We start from the raw sequence: 14,938 nt of genomic DNA, 5'->3' as shown, positions 1-14,938 counted from the left end.
CTTCAAAGCATTGTTGTGGATGCAAATCTCCTAAGTTTGGATTGACAAAATCACACTTACAAAATAAGAAACACTATTAGCCTAATTGACAAACACTCAAGAAAAGAGGGTGGGTGCCCGCCGAAGGGCTTCCAATGCCTAAATCAAAAATAATAGGAGAAAAACTATAACAGAGAGAATTATGAGTAGTAAGTGGCGATTTTATTGATTTACTTAAGTGACTCCTCACATGCAGCTAGGTGGGGAGGTTGCAAGTCATGTTAGGCAAACTGCTATGTGTAGCTAGCGTGGTGCAAGCAAGTCTTCGCATGCAACTACTCAAAATTGTTGGTGGGAGGCCTCTAGTAAATAGAGGTGCCAGTGCGCGAAACACCCAAGGAAGACTCCAAAAAGACGACCCATACCTCATTGAGCCAGGAAAGGCACGATGGTAGGACCTATAGGGCAGGGAAATGCCTAGCCCTTTAAGGTTTGGTGGGTCTACTCATGATGTCAAGAATTAATTCATCATATTAAGCTAAAAGTTTATGTGGCGTCCTCTTATTCAAAGTGGTTAACTTATGTCTCCACAATTGCAAATGGAACAACATTAAATATTATATATAGCAACAACAATGTCAAAAGCAACAACATTAAGGGAAACAGATATGGTCTTATTTGGTAAAATATCATTTGATAATAACCTTGTTATGGTTTTTAATGTAGAGAAATTTAATTTGTTTTTGATAATACGAAATTTTAGTTTAAATGACCGTTATTTTAAGTTCGAAGATTTAAACCTAAAAATATGAAGCCGCAAACACACGGCTATAACCAACTGATCATATCAACTCTATTCAACTCGGCAATTCTCTTCAGTAGTTCGGTTGAAAAACACATTTTTCAATTTCAATTTTAAACATAAAACTACAAAACAAAAGGCAAAGCCGCAAAAACGTTTAAACAGAAACTTTTTGAATTTTGAAATGACCCCCAAACATCGACAGTGTAAGCGCGCCTCCCCACAAAAAGCCTGTACCGCTCTCCGTGATATGTATATAAATGGTTTGTTGTGAAGCACCAGAGACGTTGAGAGAGCAAGCGGAAATTGGCAAACGCTCTCAGATCCGTTGCAAATTTCAATTCAAATTTCCATCTGTAAGCTCCCTCCCTCCTCGTCCCTCTTATCTGTTTAATTAAGATCAAGATTCTTGTATGGTTTATTTGTTTCACAGATTTACTGCTACTGCTTCTAACATTGCTAATCAGATTGGATAGTTGTTTTGTGAGCTAATTTTTGAATGGGTTTTGATTTTGTTAATCACTTAAGGTGGAACCCTAATTTGGGTTCGTGCCAAAGTTTTCTAAATCATAGCCTTTTATCAGGGTTTTAGAAGTTCTAATCTGAGCTTAATCCAATCTGCCTAATTGATGTAATTTATCATTTGAAATATGGTTAATTTCCTAATTGTGTTCTTAGCTTCCTTGGTTTCTTACAAGTCTCACAATGTGTAGTTTCAATAATTTCTTTTTGCTTTTCAGATTCTTGTTTCAATTACCAAGTCATATTCTTTTTCCGATTTTTGGATAAACCCTTGTTGGATTACCCCTTTTTTTTTTGTTGATGTTTATCTCAAATGAATTCCCAAGACAGGGAACATTGTTTGATTGTTGAGCACAAATAACTGACCTCAAAGGCTAGCCTTAGATAGCTTCGATGTCATGTGAATCGCCTTGCCCGTAATAATAACTAGCTATACTTAACCAATCTAGTTTCTTTCTCAAATTTTACTAATTGTGTAAAACTGTAAGCTTTTGTCGAATTATTTTCCTTGATTTTATTATGTTTTCGTAGTGACCGCTAACTGTTTGATTGCTGTCCTCACAGAATGGACCCTCTGCCTGATGCTGTTGTTCAATACATATTGTCGTACATGGAAAACGCCAAAGACGTTGCAATTTGTAATTGTGTATCCAAGCGATGGAAGGACTCAATGCCTTATATAAGGAGCCTTTATTTCCCCAGAAGCTCCTTTGATAGCCATACGGGTGGAGACAGTCCTGATGACATTGTATTGAAGATGGTTTCAATGATTGAACGATTAGAAAATCTTGTTGTTTATAGTCCCTTCTCGGGTGCTGGCCTTGCTTCTTGGTTATTGATCATAGGTCCCTCTCTTAAGTATCTGGAGCTTCGAATGGACAATATTGCTGAATATCAGACCTCTCTTGAAAGCCCTTCAAAACTGGACTACTTAAGTGCTGCAGAAAATTTGGAGTCTTTAAAACTTTGGGGAGTTTTAGTGGCCCGTTCCCCAAAGTGGGGTGTCTTCCAGAAACTCAAGAACCTTGAAATTGTTGGAGCGAAACTGGAGGATCCTGCATTGTCAACTGTGCTTCAGGCCTGTCCGAATCTCACCAATTTGGTGTTACTTGGTTGTGAAGGATTGAGATCGGTTTCAATTGAGTTGCCATATTTGGAGCAGTGTAAGCTGGACTTTTATGGCTTGGACAACTGCTCATTTTCCATGGGGTGCCCAAAAATTAAATTCCTTGAGGTGCAAGGCTGTAGCTGGATTCGGGTTCATGATACAAAGCATTTGAAAAATCTTTCTATTGCCAATAATGCAGGTAATGATTTGTTACAAGCTCACCTTTGATGACTTGAAAAATGCAGTATATATCGGGTGCATTTAGTTTCTTGTTCCCTACTTGTGTGAATCATAACAATCACTAATTATCTTTGTGTTTTCTGGTGTTGTTTAGGGAAAGTCTACATGGTTGATTTCGAGAAACTTGTCGCTCTAGAGTTCTTATCAATTAGGGGAGTCCAGTGGTGTTGGGATGCAATAAGAAATATGCTTCAATGTGCAAGTGAAGTGAAACACCTTTTCATGAAGGTGGAATTCACAGGGGATTCTGAGATCCTTCAACCCTTTCCAGAGGTTGACTTTGTTGATTTCTTCAATAACCATCCCAAGCTGCAAAAGTTTGATATCCATGGAGCCATGTTTGCAGCCCTTTGTCAGAAAAACAGCCTGAAAAATGTAAGTTGATATTATTTTGTAATTTTAGTATTTTAATTTAGGTCGATCTTCAAATTACAATTGAGTTTTTATATACTTTTTCTTTTCAGGTTGATTCAGGATTTTCAATTCCTTGCCTGGAAGAAGTGATGATCACAGTGAGATCACCGCTGAATGCTGAACAGAAAATGAGCACTCTTGAGTCCTTGTTAAAGTACGGGAAGAATCTGAAGACGATGGTGATAAAGATTCTTCAGATGAAGAGCAGTCATAGCAGTGCAGATGATTTCTTCGACGAGATTTGCAGGTTTAGACACATGAACCGAAAGATCGTTAGAATAGAATAACAGCTTCCTTTGGGAACTTACTCAATTTTCCTTCTTAATTCATACCATTGCTTTAATTCTCCGATTGATTACAGCATGACTGCTAATTTGGTTGAACCGTGATCGTCATTGATTGAAATGGATTCAAATTTCAAAATTCAGATTAAACTCATTAATCAACTTTGCGTATGATTTTGCTGTAATTTTATATGTATGTGTTTGCTATATTTTTCGTGCAAGTTATGGACGTAATAGTTCTCTGTTGGGAAGTTGAATCCACGAGAAGCGACTGGCCGTATTGTATGTGCCAATTGCCATTTAGCTAATAAACCCGTGGATATTGAGGTTCCACAAGCGGTATTTCCTGATACTGTATTTGAAGCAGTTGTTCGAATTCCTTATGATCTACAATAGAAACAAGTTCTTGCTAATGGTAAAAAATGAGCTTTGAATGTCGGGGTTGTTCTTATTTTACCCGAGGGGTTTGAATTAGCCCCTCCCTAGCAGTCTTTTAGTAGCCACCACTGGATGATGTCTTGTTTATCTGTCTCTTCTCCCGTTGGAAAAGAAGAGTAGTATCACTAGAATAAGAGCAAGTTGATTGGCTTGCACAATATCTTGAGCGTTTTTATACCATGTCGTTTCATTTTATCTTGTCGCGACTAAAACTGAAGGCAAATTAGAAATCTTCCCTATGAAAGACTTCCGTTTAAGAGTTTTCAATAATTTCATTTGGCCCAGGTCATAAGGTGTCCGAACTAGTTTTTAATTTAATCATACTTTATTTTCCGATGAAAGAGGTTCCAAATTTGAAATTTCATTCTCTCGTAATGACATCAAAACTTGAAACTGAAAACAGATGTGTGACAAACAATCATACAGCCGCCAAATCTTAGGTTTATACCGTTATATAGGACGGAGTACCGTTCTATCGCAATTAAGGTTCATTAAGTAGTTATTCTTTGACAAAGCATGCTTGATTTCTTGGCCAACACGACACACTTATGAACCTTTAACAAAACCATGCAGCGAATGCCTATAATGCCTATCAAATTCTCAATTACCAAGTAAACACAAGACACTAGTATTTAAAATATCGATATAGGTGAAAATATCAATATGCAAAGTTATGAAAATATCGATGGATATATCGGTATCCAATGGAAACTTTGAAAAGTGCAACGGAATGTGTATATCAACTCAGATATAGTAGAAATTTACAAAAAAAATTCTCAAAATTTGAAATATAGGGTGAAGTTTGCATTTCACCCCCTTTCCATATCTATCCTTGATTTTTCAGATACTTCAATGAAAATATCGACAATTTCGTAAATATTTTAAACACTACAAGAAACTCAAACTATCAATAATATTGATTTTCCTTTCTCAATACTTTCTTTCGACGAAAACTGGCCGTCTATCTGATCATAGTTTACATTACGTTTGTAATAAAATTTGCATTTACTATTTACCTTTCCTCTGTCTAAAAAGATGATCGGAGTTGAGTAATTCGAATAATCTTCTTCTTTCGGAAAAATCTCTTCAAGTGCCATAACTGCAGACATGAAACTCCAACGCAGAGGCCCAACGACATCATGCTATACCGTGTCACCCTCGAGTTAGTTCGTTCGCTCAAATTCCTCCCTTCCGCTTCTCTGTGCATATCCAAAATAAAACAAGGAACAAATCACCACAGAAATCGACTGGAATTTCAATGTATTCTTATTAGGAAGATAATGTTTACCTCGCCTTGAGAAAGCGTTGATACAGGATGACGGCCATCACTAGTCGTTCAAGTTTCCGTAGTTCAAGCTCGACACCCTGTATGTGGGCGGATACTCGGAATAAGCACAGTTAAAGATAACGATGCAAGGAAAATAGAAGACATTAAGAGGTAGGGTTTGCGGAAATTTAAGTAACGACGGCATGGACAAGCGTAACAACTCTCCTAAACACCAAGTATGTATTGAGTTCATATACAATATTACCCCAAAAAAGTGTATGCATCAGGTTCCAAATGAAATTCTGCATACAATGTAAAATTCGATCGTTTCTAATTTCTAACATCGTTCACGTTTCAAACGGAAACTCTCATCCCTATTTACAGGTTCAATTTAGAAATCCATTTCATTGGCCATCAGAAATCTTAGGTTTTGATAAACTTTTCAAAACAGTTCGAGTTCACTCGTAATGTCCATCACTGGTTGCTAAAATCTTACCAATCACAGAAAACAATTAAGTATAAATGACAATAATATGTGCATAAAACATGTACTGTGATATCTATGTATGTAAATTATTATAAGAAAAAGTGCTCTCCGAGCGCTCACCTCAATCTTCTCTTTTCTTGCTACTGAATCCCAATCCTGAGCTGCAACTCCAATTTTCCAGTCAAGGTTGAGACTTACTGAACTATCTTCATGTTTGTTACCATCAACTGAAAAACAAGCCAGGTAGGTGCCAGACTCTTGAGTTGTGAAGGCAAACTGACCATCTGTTGCATTCTCCCTGTGATGAAGATCCTTCCCATATGGCGATGTTACCTAAAGAAAGAAGAACAAGAACCGAAAGTCACACGAAAATCACACTAGATCAAATATGAAAATATAATTATGCAAGTCAAATAACAGAGAACTCGTCAATGCAATCGCTTTCCCGACAAAAGCTTCCCTTCTAGTTCACCAATTTCCCCTTTTCATTTTAGAGCACTTATAAACAAGTGAAAAATCTATTGCTCGATTCACTTGTCAACAACAAAATAATTTTCCGGCTAAGTCTCTCTCACCAAACATCACGTGGTAACATGTTTGATTTCTTCAGTATAACAATCTAAATCATCTAATGTGCAAGGTCAATGTCCAACGAACCCTGCAGGGACACGTGCGGAACAAAGCAATTATCTTGACACAAAAACACATAGTTGTTGCGTTAAAATACCGGTGCAGTAAACGTTGGCGGCTTGATGTACCGGAATCTGTTTACGTTTCAGCAGACAATGCTGAAAGTGAAAGATACCGTCGAACCAAAAATCACACTACTGCAGAAAAAATATATATACATCCACACTATGATGCACCAGTTTCTTCCAATTTTTTTCGCAAAAAAGCGCATCGAGTCGAAAAATGTGACACGAGCTAACTCATCATCACATTGCATAAAAATTTGAATTTCTCCCTAAACCCTAAACCCTAAGCCCTAAACCCTAAACCATTGACCATAAACCATAAAAAAAAAATATCTTAGTCGTATAAATTTTTCAGTAAGAATATTTTAGAAGTAAAAGGGGAGAATTGGAGTTGGAGCAGACCTTGACGGAGATGGTGGAGTAGTGGTTGTGATCATCGGAGATAACGCCGTAATCGCCCAAAATGACGACGTTGTTCTGGATTTCTTCAGAGACGCACTTGGTGTCGGAGGAGGGTAATTTCATCCAAATGGCTTCACTAGTCGGCATCACCGAGCAAGCGGTCAACAAGAGGGCCGCGGCCAATGCCGTCGCACTTGTTCTCGTCGGCATCGCCGTCGTAACACCTTCGATTTGATCCCCAAGAAATCAATGTGTATTAAATTTTGGGTTTGCTTGTTTTTCAAAACGGAGGAACTACTTGTACTGCTAGCTCTCCCGCTCTTGTTCGGAAAGGACTACGTTTGGGCCCACCGAATGACAAAAAAGACAACGTCGCATGCATCTGGGAAATGTATTATTTTCGAATCTCTTCTACATAATCGTTCTTATCAAACAATTTAGATTCTTGAAATTTGATTAAATGGCTAAAAACACAAGCCTATTTTAAAAGTTATAATAACTTTAGTCGTTGGATCAAATTTCAAGGGCCCCAATTATTTGATGAAGATGATTAGGTGGAAGGGATCCCTTTCCCATCTATTTGACACGTGCTAAATTTTTGAACACTTGTTCAATATTTATTGGTCGGCCTAAGATCAAAGTGACCAGAGGAGAAAATTGCGTAGGTATGACCAGAGTATAGAGGATCGAAGTGTATTTCTCTCCTGTTAATGCTATGAGACTAAATTTGTAAGCAAACTTACAAATTAAATGATGTGTTACTAATATAATTAAGTATGTTTATCAACACTTAAGTAATAATCTAATCATCAACTTCCATATCACTTAGTTTACAAAATTTGTCTACAAATTTAGTTGCTCTAGCAAATTCTTCTCTCCTCTCCAAGTTTCTCTCTCCTTCAATCTTTTACTATTTAAACAATCAAGATTAAATCGCGTCAACATCTATTATTGATTTTTTTATAGAGAGAAAAAGAAGAAAGTGAGAAGAGGGGAAGGGAGGGGAAAAAAAAAATCTAATCATCAACTTCCATATTACTTAGTTTACAAAATTTTGTCTACAAATTTAGTCGCTCTAGCAAATGCTTCTCTCCTCTCCAAGTTTCTCTCTCCTTCAATCTTTTACTATTTGAACAATCAAAATTAAGTCACGTCAATATCTATTATTGATTTTTTTATAAAGAGAAAAAGAAGAAAGTGAGAAGAGGGGAAGGGAGGAAAAAAAAAAAAAATCTAATCATCAACTTCCATATTACTTAGTTTACAAAATTTTGTCTACAAATTTAGTCGCTCTAGCAAACTGTTCTCTCCCCTTCAATCTTTTACTATTTGAACGGTTAAGATTAAGTCACGTCAACATCTAGTATTGATTTTTTTAAAGAGAAAAAATAAGAAAGTGAGAAGAGGGGAAGGGAGGGAAATAAATTTGAAGGGGGAGAGAATCCTACTTTAGGTAGATGACTCCTCTGGTTAACATCCAATCTAAGAATTTCTCTCTCAACCAAAAGATCCGGTTGCAATGTGATGCCTCATTCGGTGACATAAGTTGTATGAAAGATTTAACCGTTGCAAAAATTTATTAGATCTTTATACGTACACTCAAACAATCATAAAGATCCACTAATAACCTATATGCAACATCTAATTGTCAATTTCTCAAAACCACTAAGTAGTACATGTCACGGAAGAAAAATTGTCAACTAAAGACTCAAAAGTCTCGTTTGAAAGTGCTTTTAAAATGACTGAAAACGTTTTTGGTAAAATTGGTTATGAAACCAATCCTCGGTAACACAAGTGAATCCTAAAACGCACTTGAAGTGCTTCCTTTGAAACCCAAACACATTTTTCTCTAAAAACACTTTTAACCATTTTAAATACAACTCCAAACGAGCCCTAATTTCACTTTAGCTGGCATTCTTAGATTAGGCACAGAAATATTATGTTACTAACAACACAAAACTCATTGCTAATGCGGTATTCATGCACTTTGACTGTGTTGGATGGTTGTTTTGGGTGCGATCCTTTTTAGAGAGTGCCTATAACATTACAACTCACGCTGAGACACATACATGTAATTAGCAAAATAATCAGACACTACTTAAAGGATATCAATTTCCAAGTTAAACTAAAATCTGCTACTGTTTTGCGTTTCAAAGATCTCTTTCGGAAAGGAAAACACGAAAACTGAGAGTTCGTGAAGTCGTAGTTTACATTAGATGACATTCAAATTTTGCTTTCTCAATATCATTTTTCATCTACAAAAAAAAAAAAAAGTGGAGTAACATCACTTAAATAAGCTTCTTCTTTTGGAAAAAATTCTTCAAATGCCATAACTGAAGGGTCGAAACAATAATGCAGACAGCCAACGACATCATGCTAAACCACGCCACCCGGGCATTTGTTCTTTCACTCACGTCCCTCATCTCCGATTCTCTGCGTATGAATCCAAAACAGAAACAAGGAATAAATTACTGCACAAATGCAGCACATAAAATGTTGAATGCATCCTTATTATTATGCAAACCTTACCTGCCCTTGAGATAAAGTAGATTCTCGTGGATGGCCTCAACTGCTCCTTCGAGTTTCCGCAGCTCAAGCTCAAGACCCTATATGTGGGAAAGTGTGGAGTTACGTATGGTTGTTATTTATATGTGGGAAAGTACATATGTTGAGTTATGTATGGTTGTTATTCTCATAGTGGCATTTATGTTTTGGCCAGAGTGAAGTTGAATTCGAAGAACTGTGGAGAAGCTCAAGACCCCTTTAGGTTGTCTGTGTAGAACTTGCTTGTGCACATTACTTCTCAGGGATTGACCGTGTGAGTCGAGCAAATTAAGCTTTTGTCTACATGTTTCTAACGTGCATATAGTCTTGGATGAACTCCATTGCATGTTAAGTTGGATGCCCATTGCCCAGTTATATATATTTGTTTGGTTGATTTGATGGCAATTAGATTAGTTAATATTGTGTTTCAGAGTAAGAATTCTGCTAAAAAAACCTATTCACCCTAGCTAGGTTGCTTATAGACTTATTGATAGCAATATACTACAAATGCGGAATTTTCAAGCAAATGTGGGTGGATAAATTTAAAGAAGCCGAAGCAAGGGTAAGGATGCAAAATAAAATTTAACAAGGATCTATAAAAACTTTAGTAACAATAACCGTATGACTGCATCAACAAGCCCAGCCAATGGTCTCTAGGTAGCATACCTTGCACCCAAGGGACCGACCTTCTAGGTACTCAGTATACATACACCATTACAGATACAGCATAGCGCAAGGGTGGCTGTTGAGTATGGTTATGTCGGGCTTCGGAAGAAAATTTTGAAGAAATATAATTCTTTCAGAGAATGCAGAGAAGATGGAGAAGATTTTAACAAGGGAGAGGAGAGGTGAAGGAGGTAACAAGGCACCAACCGTTGAACAGTACACAACTTTCACATATTCCATTCCGTTTCATCCCAAGGATTCATAAATCATAGGAAACCTTTGAAACTTTAAGGGCTGTGTTTTCTTAGGCCCAAATAAATAGACTTATAGATAACAATCGATCCACTAAATACTCTAAACTTGAAATATTTATTAATTATCATATTTCATTTTCTGATTCTTACTTACACACGCAATTCTCCTTAGACCAGAAATCCCCTGATTTTCTAATTTGGGCCAGTGAGCTTAGTCTTGGGCTTCTAAAGAGGATATGGCTTTTTCAACCAATTAGTAGTTACTGCATCCATTATCCCAAAATACATGTATGTGCTTCAGGTTGCATGTGAAAGTTCGTGAGTATAAAATGAAGCTTTACTCCTTTCTACCAAAGTTCAACACTTCAAGTTCCTCCCTATATTACAATTGATATATTCTATATTATCACAACACAAAACTTTTGATATTAATGAAATGTTCTGAATTCTGCGGACATGATTGTGCTCAGCAGGCATTTTTGAAACTTAAATACTCATGTAAAGCAGTTCAGAACCTTCAGATTACAGATAGGTAGTCATATGTATCAACAACTTTTAACTCACAAATTCATTTCTAATATTATTTCAGACACCAAGTTTTAAAAACCTTTCAACATAATACTCAGTTCATGTCTATGTCCCAGGGATTATAAAGTGTTACCAATAATAGAAACAATAAAAAACAATGAACGATGAATTTTCTATACACATACATATCTAAGTAAACTCTATAAATTACGGCAGTGCTTACCTCAATTTTCTCTTTTCTTGCTACTGATTCCCAATCCTTAGCTGCTATTCCAGTTTTCCAGTCAAGGTTGACACTCACCCCTCCACCTCCAGGATTGTTACCATCAACCCAAAAACATGCCAAGTAGTTTCCAGCCTCATGAGTCGTGAATGCAAACTGACCGTGTGTTGCATTATCCCTTTGATGAAGATTGTTCCCATACGGTGATGTCACCTAAAGAAGAAACAAGAAGTACTATGAAATGTGCTAAGAAAACAGAACAAAATCTAAGATGAAAAGATAGTAGAGCACTGTCAATGCTTTTGAACTTAATTTGTAATTTTCCAGTACTGTTTCCTTCAAAGATCCAACGGAGTTATCATATTGAGAAAAAATGCTCAATTAACTTGACTACAAAAGGCACTTCGCTCTCAAAGTCACTTATAATACTCAACCACCCACTCCAACATCAACTTACAAGTTTGAATCATGAGCAAATATTTGAGGTTGTAAACTAGTATACATTTACCAAGTGCTACTATTACAACTTTAGAGAAGAAAAATAAATAAATGTTAATATAGAAAAAATCCAAATACAGTGGATGGACCACCTTTGCATTTACTAGAAGCGACTTAGATGGCCAATGGTCTTATTGTTAACAAATGTAATTACTGATCTACCCCAGCTAAAGGTGTTAACGTGACTCTGCAGCCCAACATGCAGATCAAAGCAATGGCCTTGACAGTGAAAGAAACCCCATTTCTAGAGCGTAGAAACTCCTTGGTAAAGGGCTGACCACATTAAAAAAGGCTTGACAAGCAACAAAACATAAGAGTAGAACACATTCCAACACAAATTATCATTACTAAATATTAAATTTCCCTTTTCATTAACTTTTACACAAAGACAAAAGCCGATGAACTAAACATTGGGTAATGGTTGGCAGGCTTAAAGCTGCATTCTCCCTGCGACAAAGAAAGCTCCCATGAGGTGATGTCGCCCAAAGAAAAAACAAGAATAAAAAACCTAAGATGAAAACACATTGTCTGTTTGGTGCCCATGATTGGATTGGGTAACTCGCTAATCACTATACCCATACTCAAGGTATGCTAAGGGAAGGAATGAAGAAATTGTGTAGCTTGAAGGTAGAAGATGAATTACACATACTTTTGAATCCCCACAAAATGGTAGGACTCGAAGGGATAAGTTTTCAACATGTCTAATCCCTTGTATACCCAGCAAAACGAAAACCCTACCTTCAACATACCTTGAATTTTACGAGCAATCCGAATCTTAATCACCAAACGATCCCATGATATGCAAGTCAAATGACAGAATTTCAGCGCCCCTCCACTTACTCGTAACAGGCTTTCCTTGCTAAACAAGAAGAAGCTGCTAAGGTTGCCCAATTTGTTCTATCATGGGACAGGCAGGGTTTTGCACTAAGCAAGTAAACTACCTTTATCTAACTGAGTTATCTGCCGTGTGAGACATAGAAGGATTATCTCATTAACTCATTCAATCTGGCCCGTCGACATAATTACATTTTTTTCAACAATAAAAACTTAATTTCCAATTTTCGGGTTCTTTCCCGTTTCGCAATCTACAGCAGGAGTTTCATTTATTATGCTCTTAATTAATAGGAGGGCATACGTGAAAATCTACAAATCAACTAATTTTAGCAAGAAAAACATACAAAGATCCAAACTTTACGTTTTAGATCCTCTTTTCTACTTAAATTTTACCCAAAGGGCAGAAAATCCGATAAACTAAATACTGGGTTTGTCTGCTAATCTATGTATCTGCCTATTGCAATAAAATGAGGAATCCAAAACGACAAAACGACGACGTTAAAGAGGGGAATTAGAGCAGACCTTAGCGGAGATGGTGGGGGAGTGGGAGTGATCATCGGGGATGACGACGTAATCGGCCAAAACGACGACGTTGTTCTGGATTTCCTCCGAGACGCACTTCGTGCCGGAGGAAGGTAAGGTGATCCAGATGGCTTGACCAGTCCGTACCAAGCACAGGACCAACACGATGGCGGCAGCAACCGCACTGCCACGCCAACTCCTCGTCGTCGTCATCGTAACTCCTCCGCTTTCTCTCTCCCTCCCTCTCTGTTTCCCCTCCAAACGACGACGTTTTGTGCTTGCTTGGTTTTCGAAGCGGAGATACCGATGCCCAGCAAACGAAGATGGTTTTCTCTGTGTCGACTTTTTCAGAGGAAGGGAGGAAGTATTTTGTGGATTCTCGGACCTGATGGTGACGATTGGGCCTGAGTTATGTAACCTGTCTTGGTTTTGGGCCCAAGGTTTTTTTAATTTTTTAAGGTTAAGTACAAAAAACTACCTCAACTATTGGCGTAATGACACTTTCATACATCATCTTTTAAAAATGACAATATCATACCTCATCTTTATAATTTGGTCCAATGTTATACCTCCGTTAGCTTGTCCGTGAATTGGTCTGTTAAATGTTGACATGACATGATCTGGGGCCCAGTTCCTTGCCTAGATGGATTCCACGTGGCACCACACCCAATGTTTTCCCCCCAAATGTCATCCAGCTAGATTCCTAATACACGTGGTTTTCTCACAGGACGACACGTGAATATTCCATTAAAATTAAAATTAAAATTTTAAAAATTTAAAAAAAGTAAGGGAACGTTGTAAAGTGTGCCTATTGAATTGGTTTCCCTTCCCCGATACCCAAATCTGTCGATCTAATTCCCCATTCCCATTTCCAGAATATCAAGAACCCTAACCCTAGTTCTCGCGGCTCCAAATCTCGATCAGAAATTCAACGAAAAACCCAAATCATCTTGTCGACTCGCTTCCCTGACTTCGTTGGTGTTCGAAGGGGCTTTCATCTGGGTTCCATTAGCTTCGAAGGAAAATCGAAGGATTCGCCATGGGGTGGTACGAGCGCGAAGATCCCGACGAAACGACTCCTACCTATTGTAAGTTTTTTGTGCTTTTGATGATTCCAAATGTATAGTGGACTTATTTTTTGTTTATTCTTGTTTGAAAATGTGGGTTCATGCTTTGTGAATTCGAAATGGTACCTAAGGTGTTGGAATGGGTTGAATGTGGGTATTGTTTATTCTTCTAGCATTGTTTATTCTTGTTTGAAAATGTGGATTTATGCTTTGTTAATTCGAAATGGTTCCTACGGTGTGTTGGAATGGGTTAAATGTGGGTTTTGTTTATTCTTTTAGCATTGTTTATTCTTGTTTGAAAAGGTGATTTATGCTTTCTTAATTCGAAATGGTTACTGAGTTGTTGGATAATGGGTTGGTTGCTTTGTTGCTTTGTTGCTTTGTTTATTGTTGTGAAGTTAAGGTGGTTGGATAGTGGGTTTGTTGCTTTGTTTATTCTTGTGAAGATAAGGTGGTTTGTTGCTTGGTTTGTTGTTGTTGAGAAATGGTTAATGTGCGTTGCCTGTTTGCATATAGTTGTGGTTTGTTGCAATTGCATATAGTTGCATATAAAATGTTGTGCATTGATTTCTGTTGTTGGCTTTTAAAATGCAATTAGTTGCATGTAGAATGTTGTGCATTAGTTGCATATAGAATGATTTGTTAGGTTAAAATGCAATTGCTTATGTTTGTTGTTGGCTTTTAATTAGGGTTTGTTGTTGTGAATTTCAGTTTTGCCAGAACTATTCACTATTGAATTGCATCATGGTGGGAAGATAAGTTATGACATGTACGTTGGGGGAAAAGTGACATATATAGATAACTGTGATAAAGACCTCATGTCACTGCCGGTGATAGATGATATGGTGGAGGCAGTTGGATACATTGAGCGGTTCATGAACTATTATTTCAAGATTCCCAACATGGATCTTTCCAATGGTTTGAAGCAAATTCAAAGTGATTCTAATGTTTAGTCCATGTGCAATTTTGTTCCAAAAGATAAAGTGATTGAGATGTATATCGAAGAATTGACGACAGAAGAAGCTATAACCCAAGAGCAACAGTTTCTGAAGTCCATGGAAGTGGCAGGTCCAAGTAAAGTGGTTATTGAAGAGATAAGCAGTTCAGAAGAGGATGTTGGGCCAACAACACTTAAACCAATAAGATACAAGGGCCTGCTAGCTA

General features: G+C 37.3%; 3 protein-coding genes across 3 annotated transcripts; 1 reads left to right on the top strand and 2 right to left on the bottom strand.

Moving 5' to 3' along the window:
• Nucleotides 1–928: 928 nt before the first annotated feature.
• Nucleotides 929–3,534, top strand: LOC137722631 (F-box protein At1g10780). The gene is made up of 4 exons (XM_068463222.2): nucleotides 929–1,137; nucleotides 1,868–2,610; nucleotides 2,746–3,026; nucleotides 3,116–3,534. Exons 2-4 carry the CDS (start codon nucleotides 1,869–1,871, stop codon nucleotides 3,350–3,352), a joined length of 1,260 nt encoding a protein of 419 aa, XP_068319323.2. The 5' UTR covers nucleotides 929–1,137; nucleotide 1,868; the 3' UTR covers nucleotides 3,353–3,534.
• Nucleotides 3,535–4,683: 1,149 nt separating this feature from the next.
• Nucleotides 4,684–6,910, bottom strand: LOC137726378 (transmembrane emp24 domain-containing protein p24delta4-like). The gene is made up of 4 exons (XM_088686575.1): nucleotides 6,639–6,910; nucleotides 5,662–5,874; nucleotides 5,076–5,152; nucleotides 4,684–4,986 (listed from the first exon to the last, which is right to left on the bottom strand). Exons 1-4 carry the CDS (start codon nucleotides 6,846–6,848, stop codon nucleotides 4,815–4,817), a joined length of 672 nt encoding a protein of 223 aa, XP_088542701.1. The 5' UTR covers nucleotides 6,849–6,910; the 3' UTR covers nucleotides 4,684–4,814.
• Nucleotides 6,911–8,731: 1,821 nt separating this feature from the next.
• On the bottom strand, nucleotides 8,732–13,083 carry LOC137738799 (transmembrane emp24 domain-containing protein p24delta3). The gene is made up of 4 exons (XM_068478275.2): nucleotides 12,708–13,083; nucleotides 10,854–11,066; nucleotides 9,168–9,244; nucleotides 8,732–9,071 (listed from the first exon to the last, which is right to left on the bottom strand). The coding sequence occupies exons 1-4, from the start codon at nucleotides 12,918–12,920 to the stop codon at nucleotides 8,927–8,929; spliced, it is 648 nt and encodes a 215-aa protein (XP_068334376.2). The 5' UTR covers nucleotides 12,921–13,083; the 3' UTR covers nucleotides 8,732–8,926.
• Between the last annotated feature and the right edge of the window lie 1,855 nt (nucleotides 13,084–14,938).

Source organism: Pyrus communis, chromosome 15 (assembly GCF_041283825.1).
Source record: "Pyrus communis isolate YQ-2024b chromosome 15, ASM4128382v1, whole genome shotgun sequence".
Taxonomy (NCBI): domain Eukaryota; kingdom Viridiplantae; phylum Streptophyta; class Magnoliopsida; order Rosales; family Rosaceae; genus Pyrus; species Pyrus communis.
Note: the sequence above shows the minus strand (reverse complement) of the source record. Positions and strands in the feature narration are given on the sequence as shown.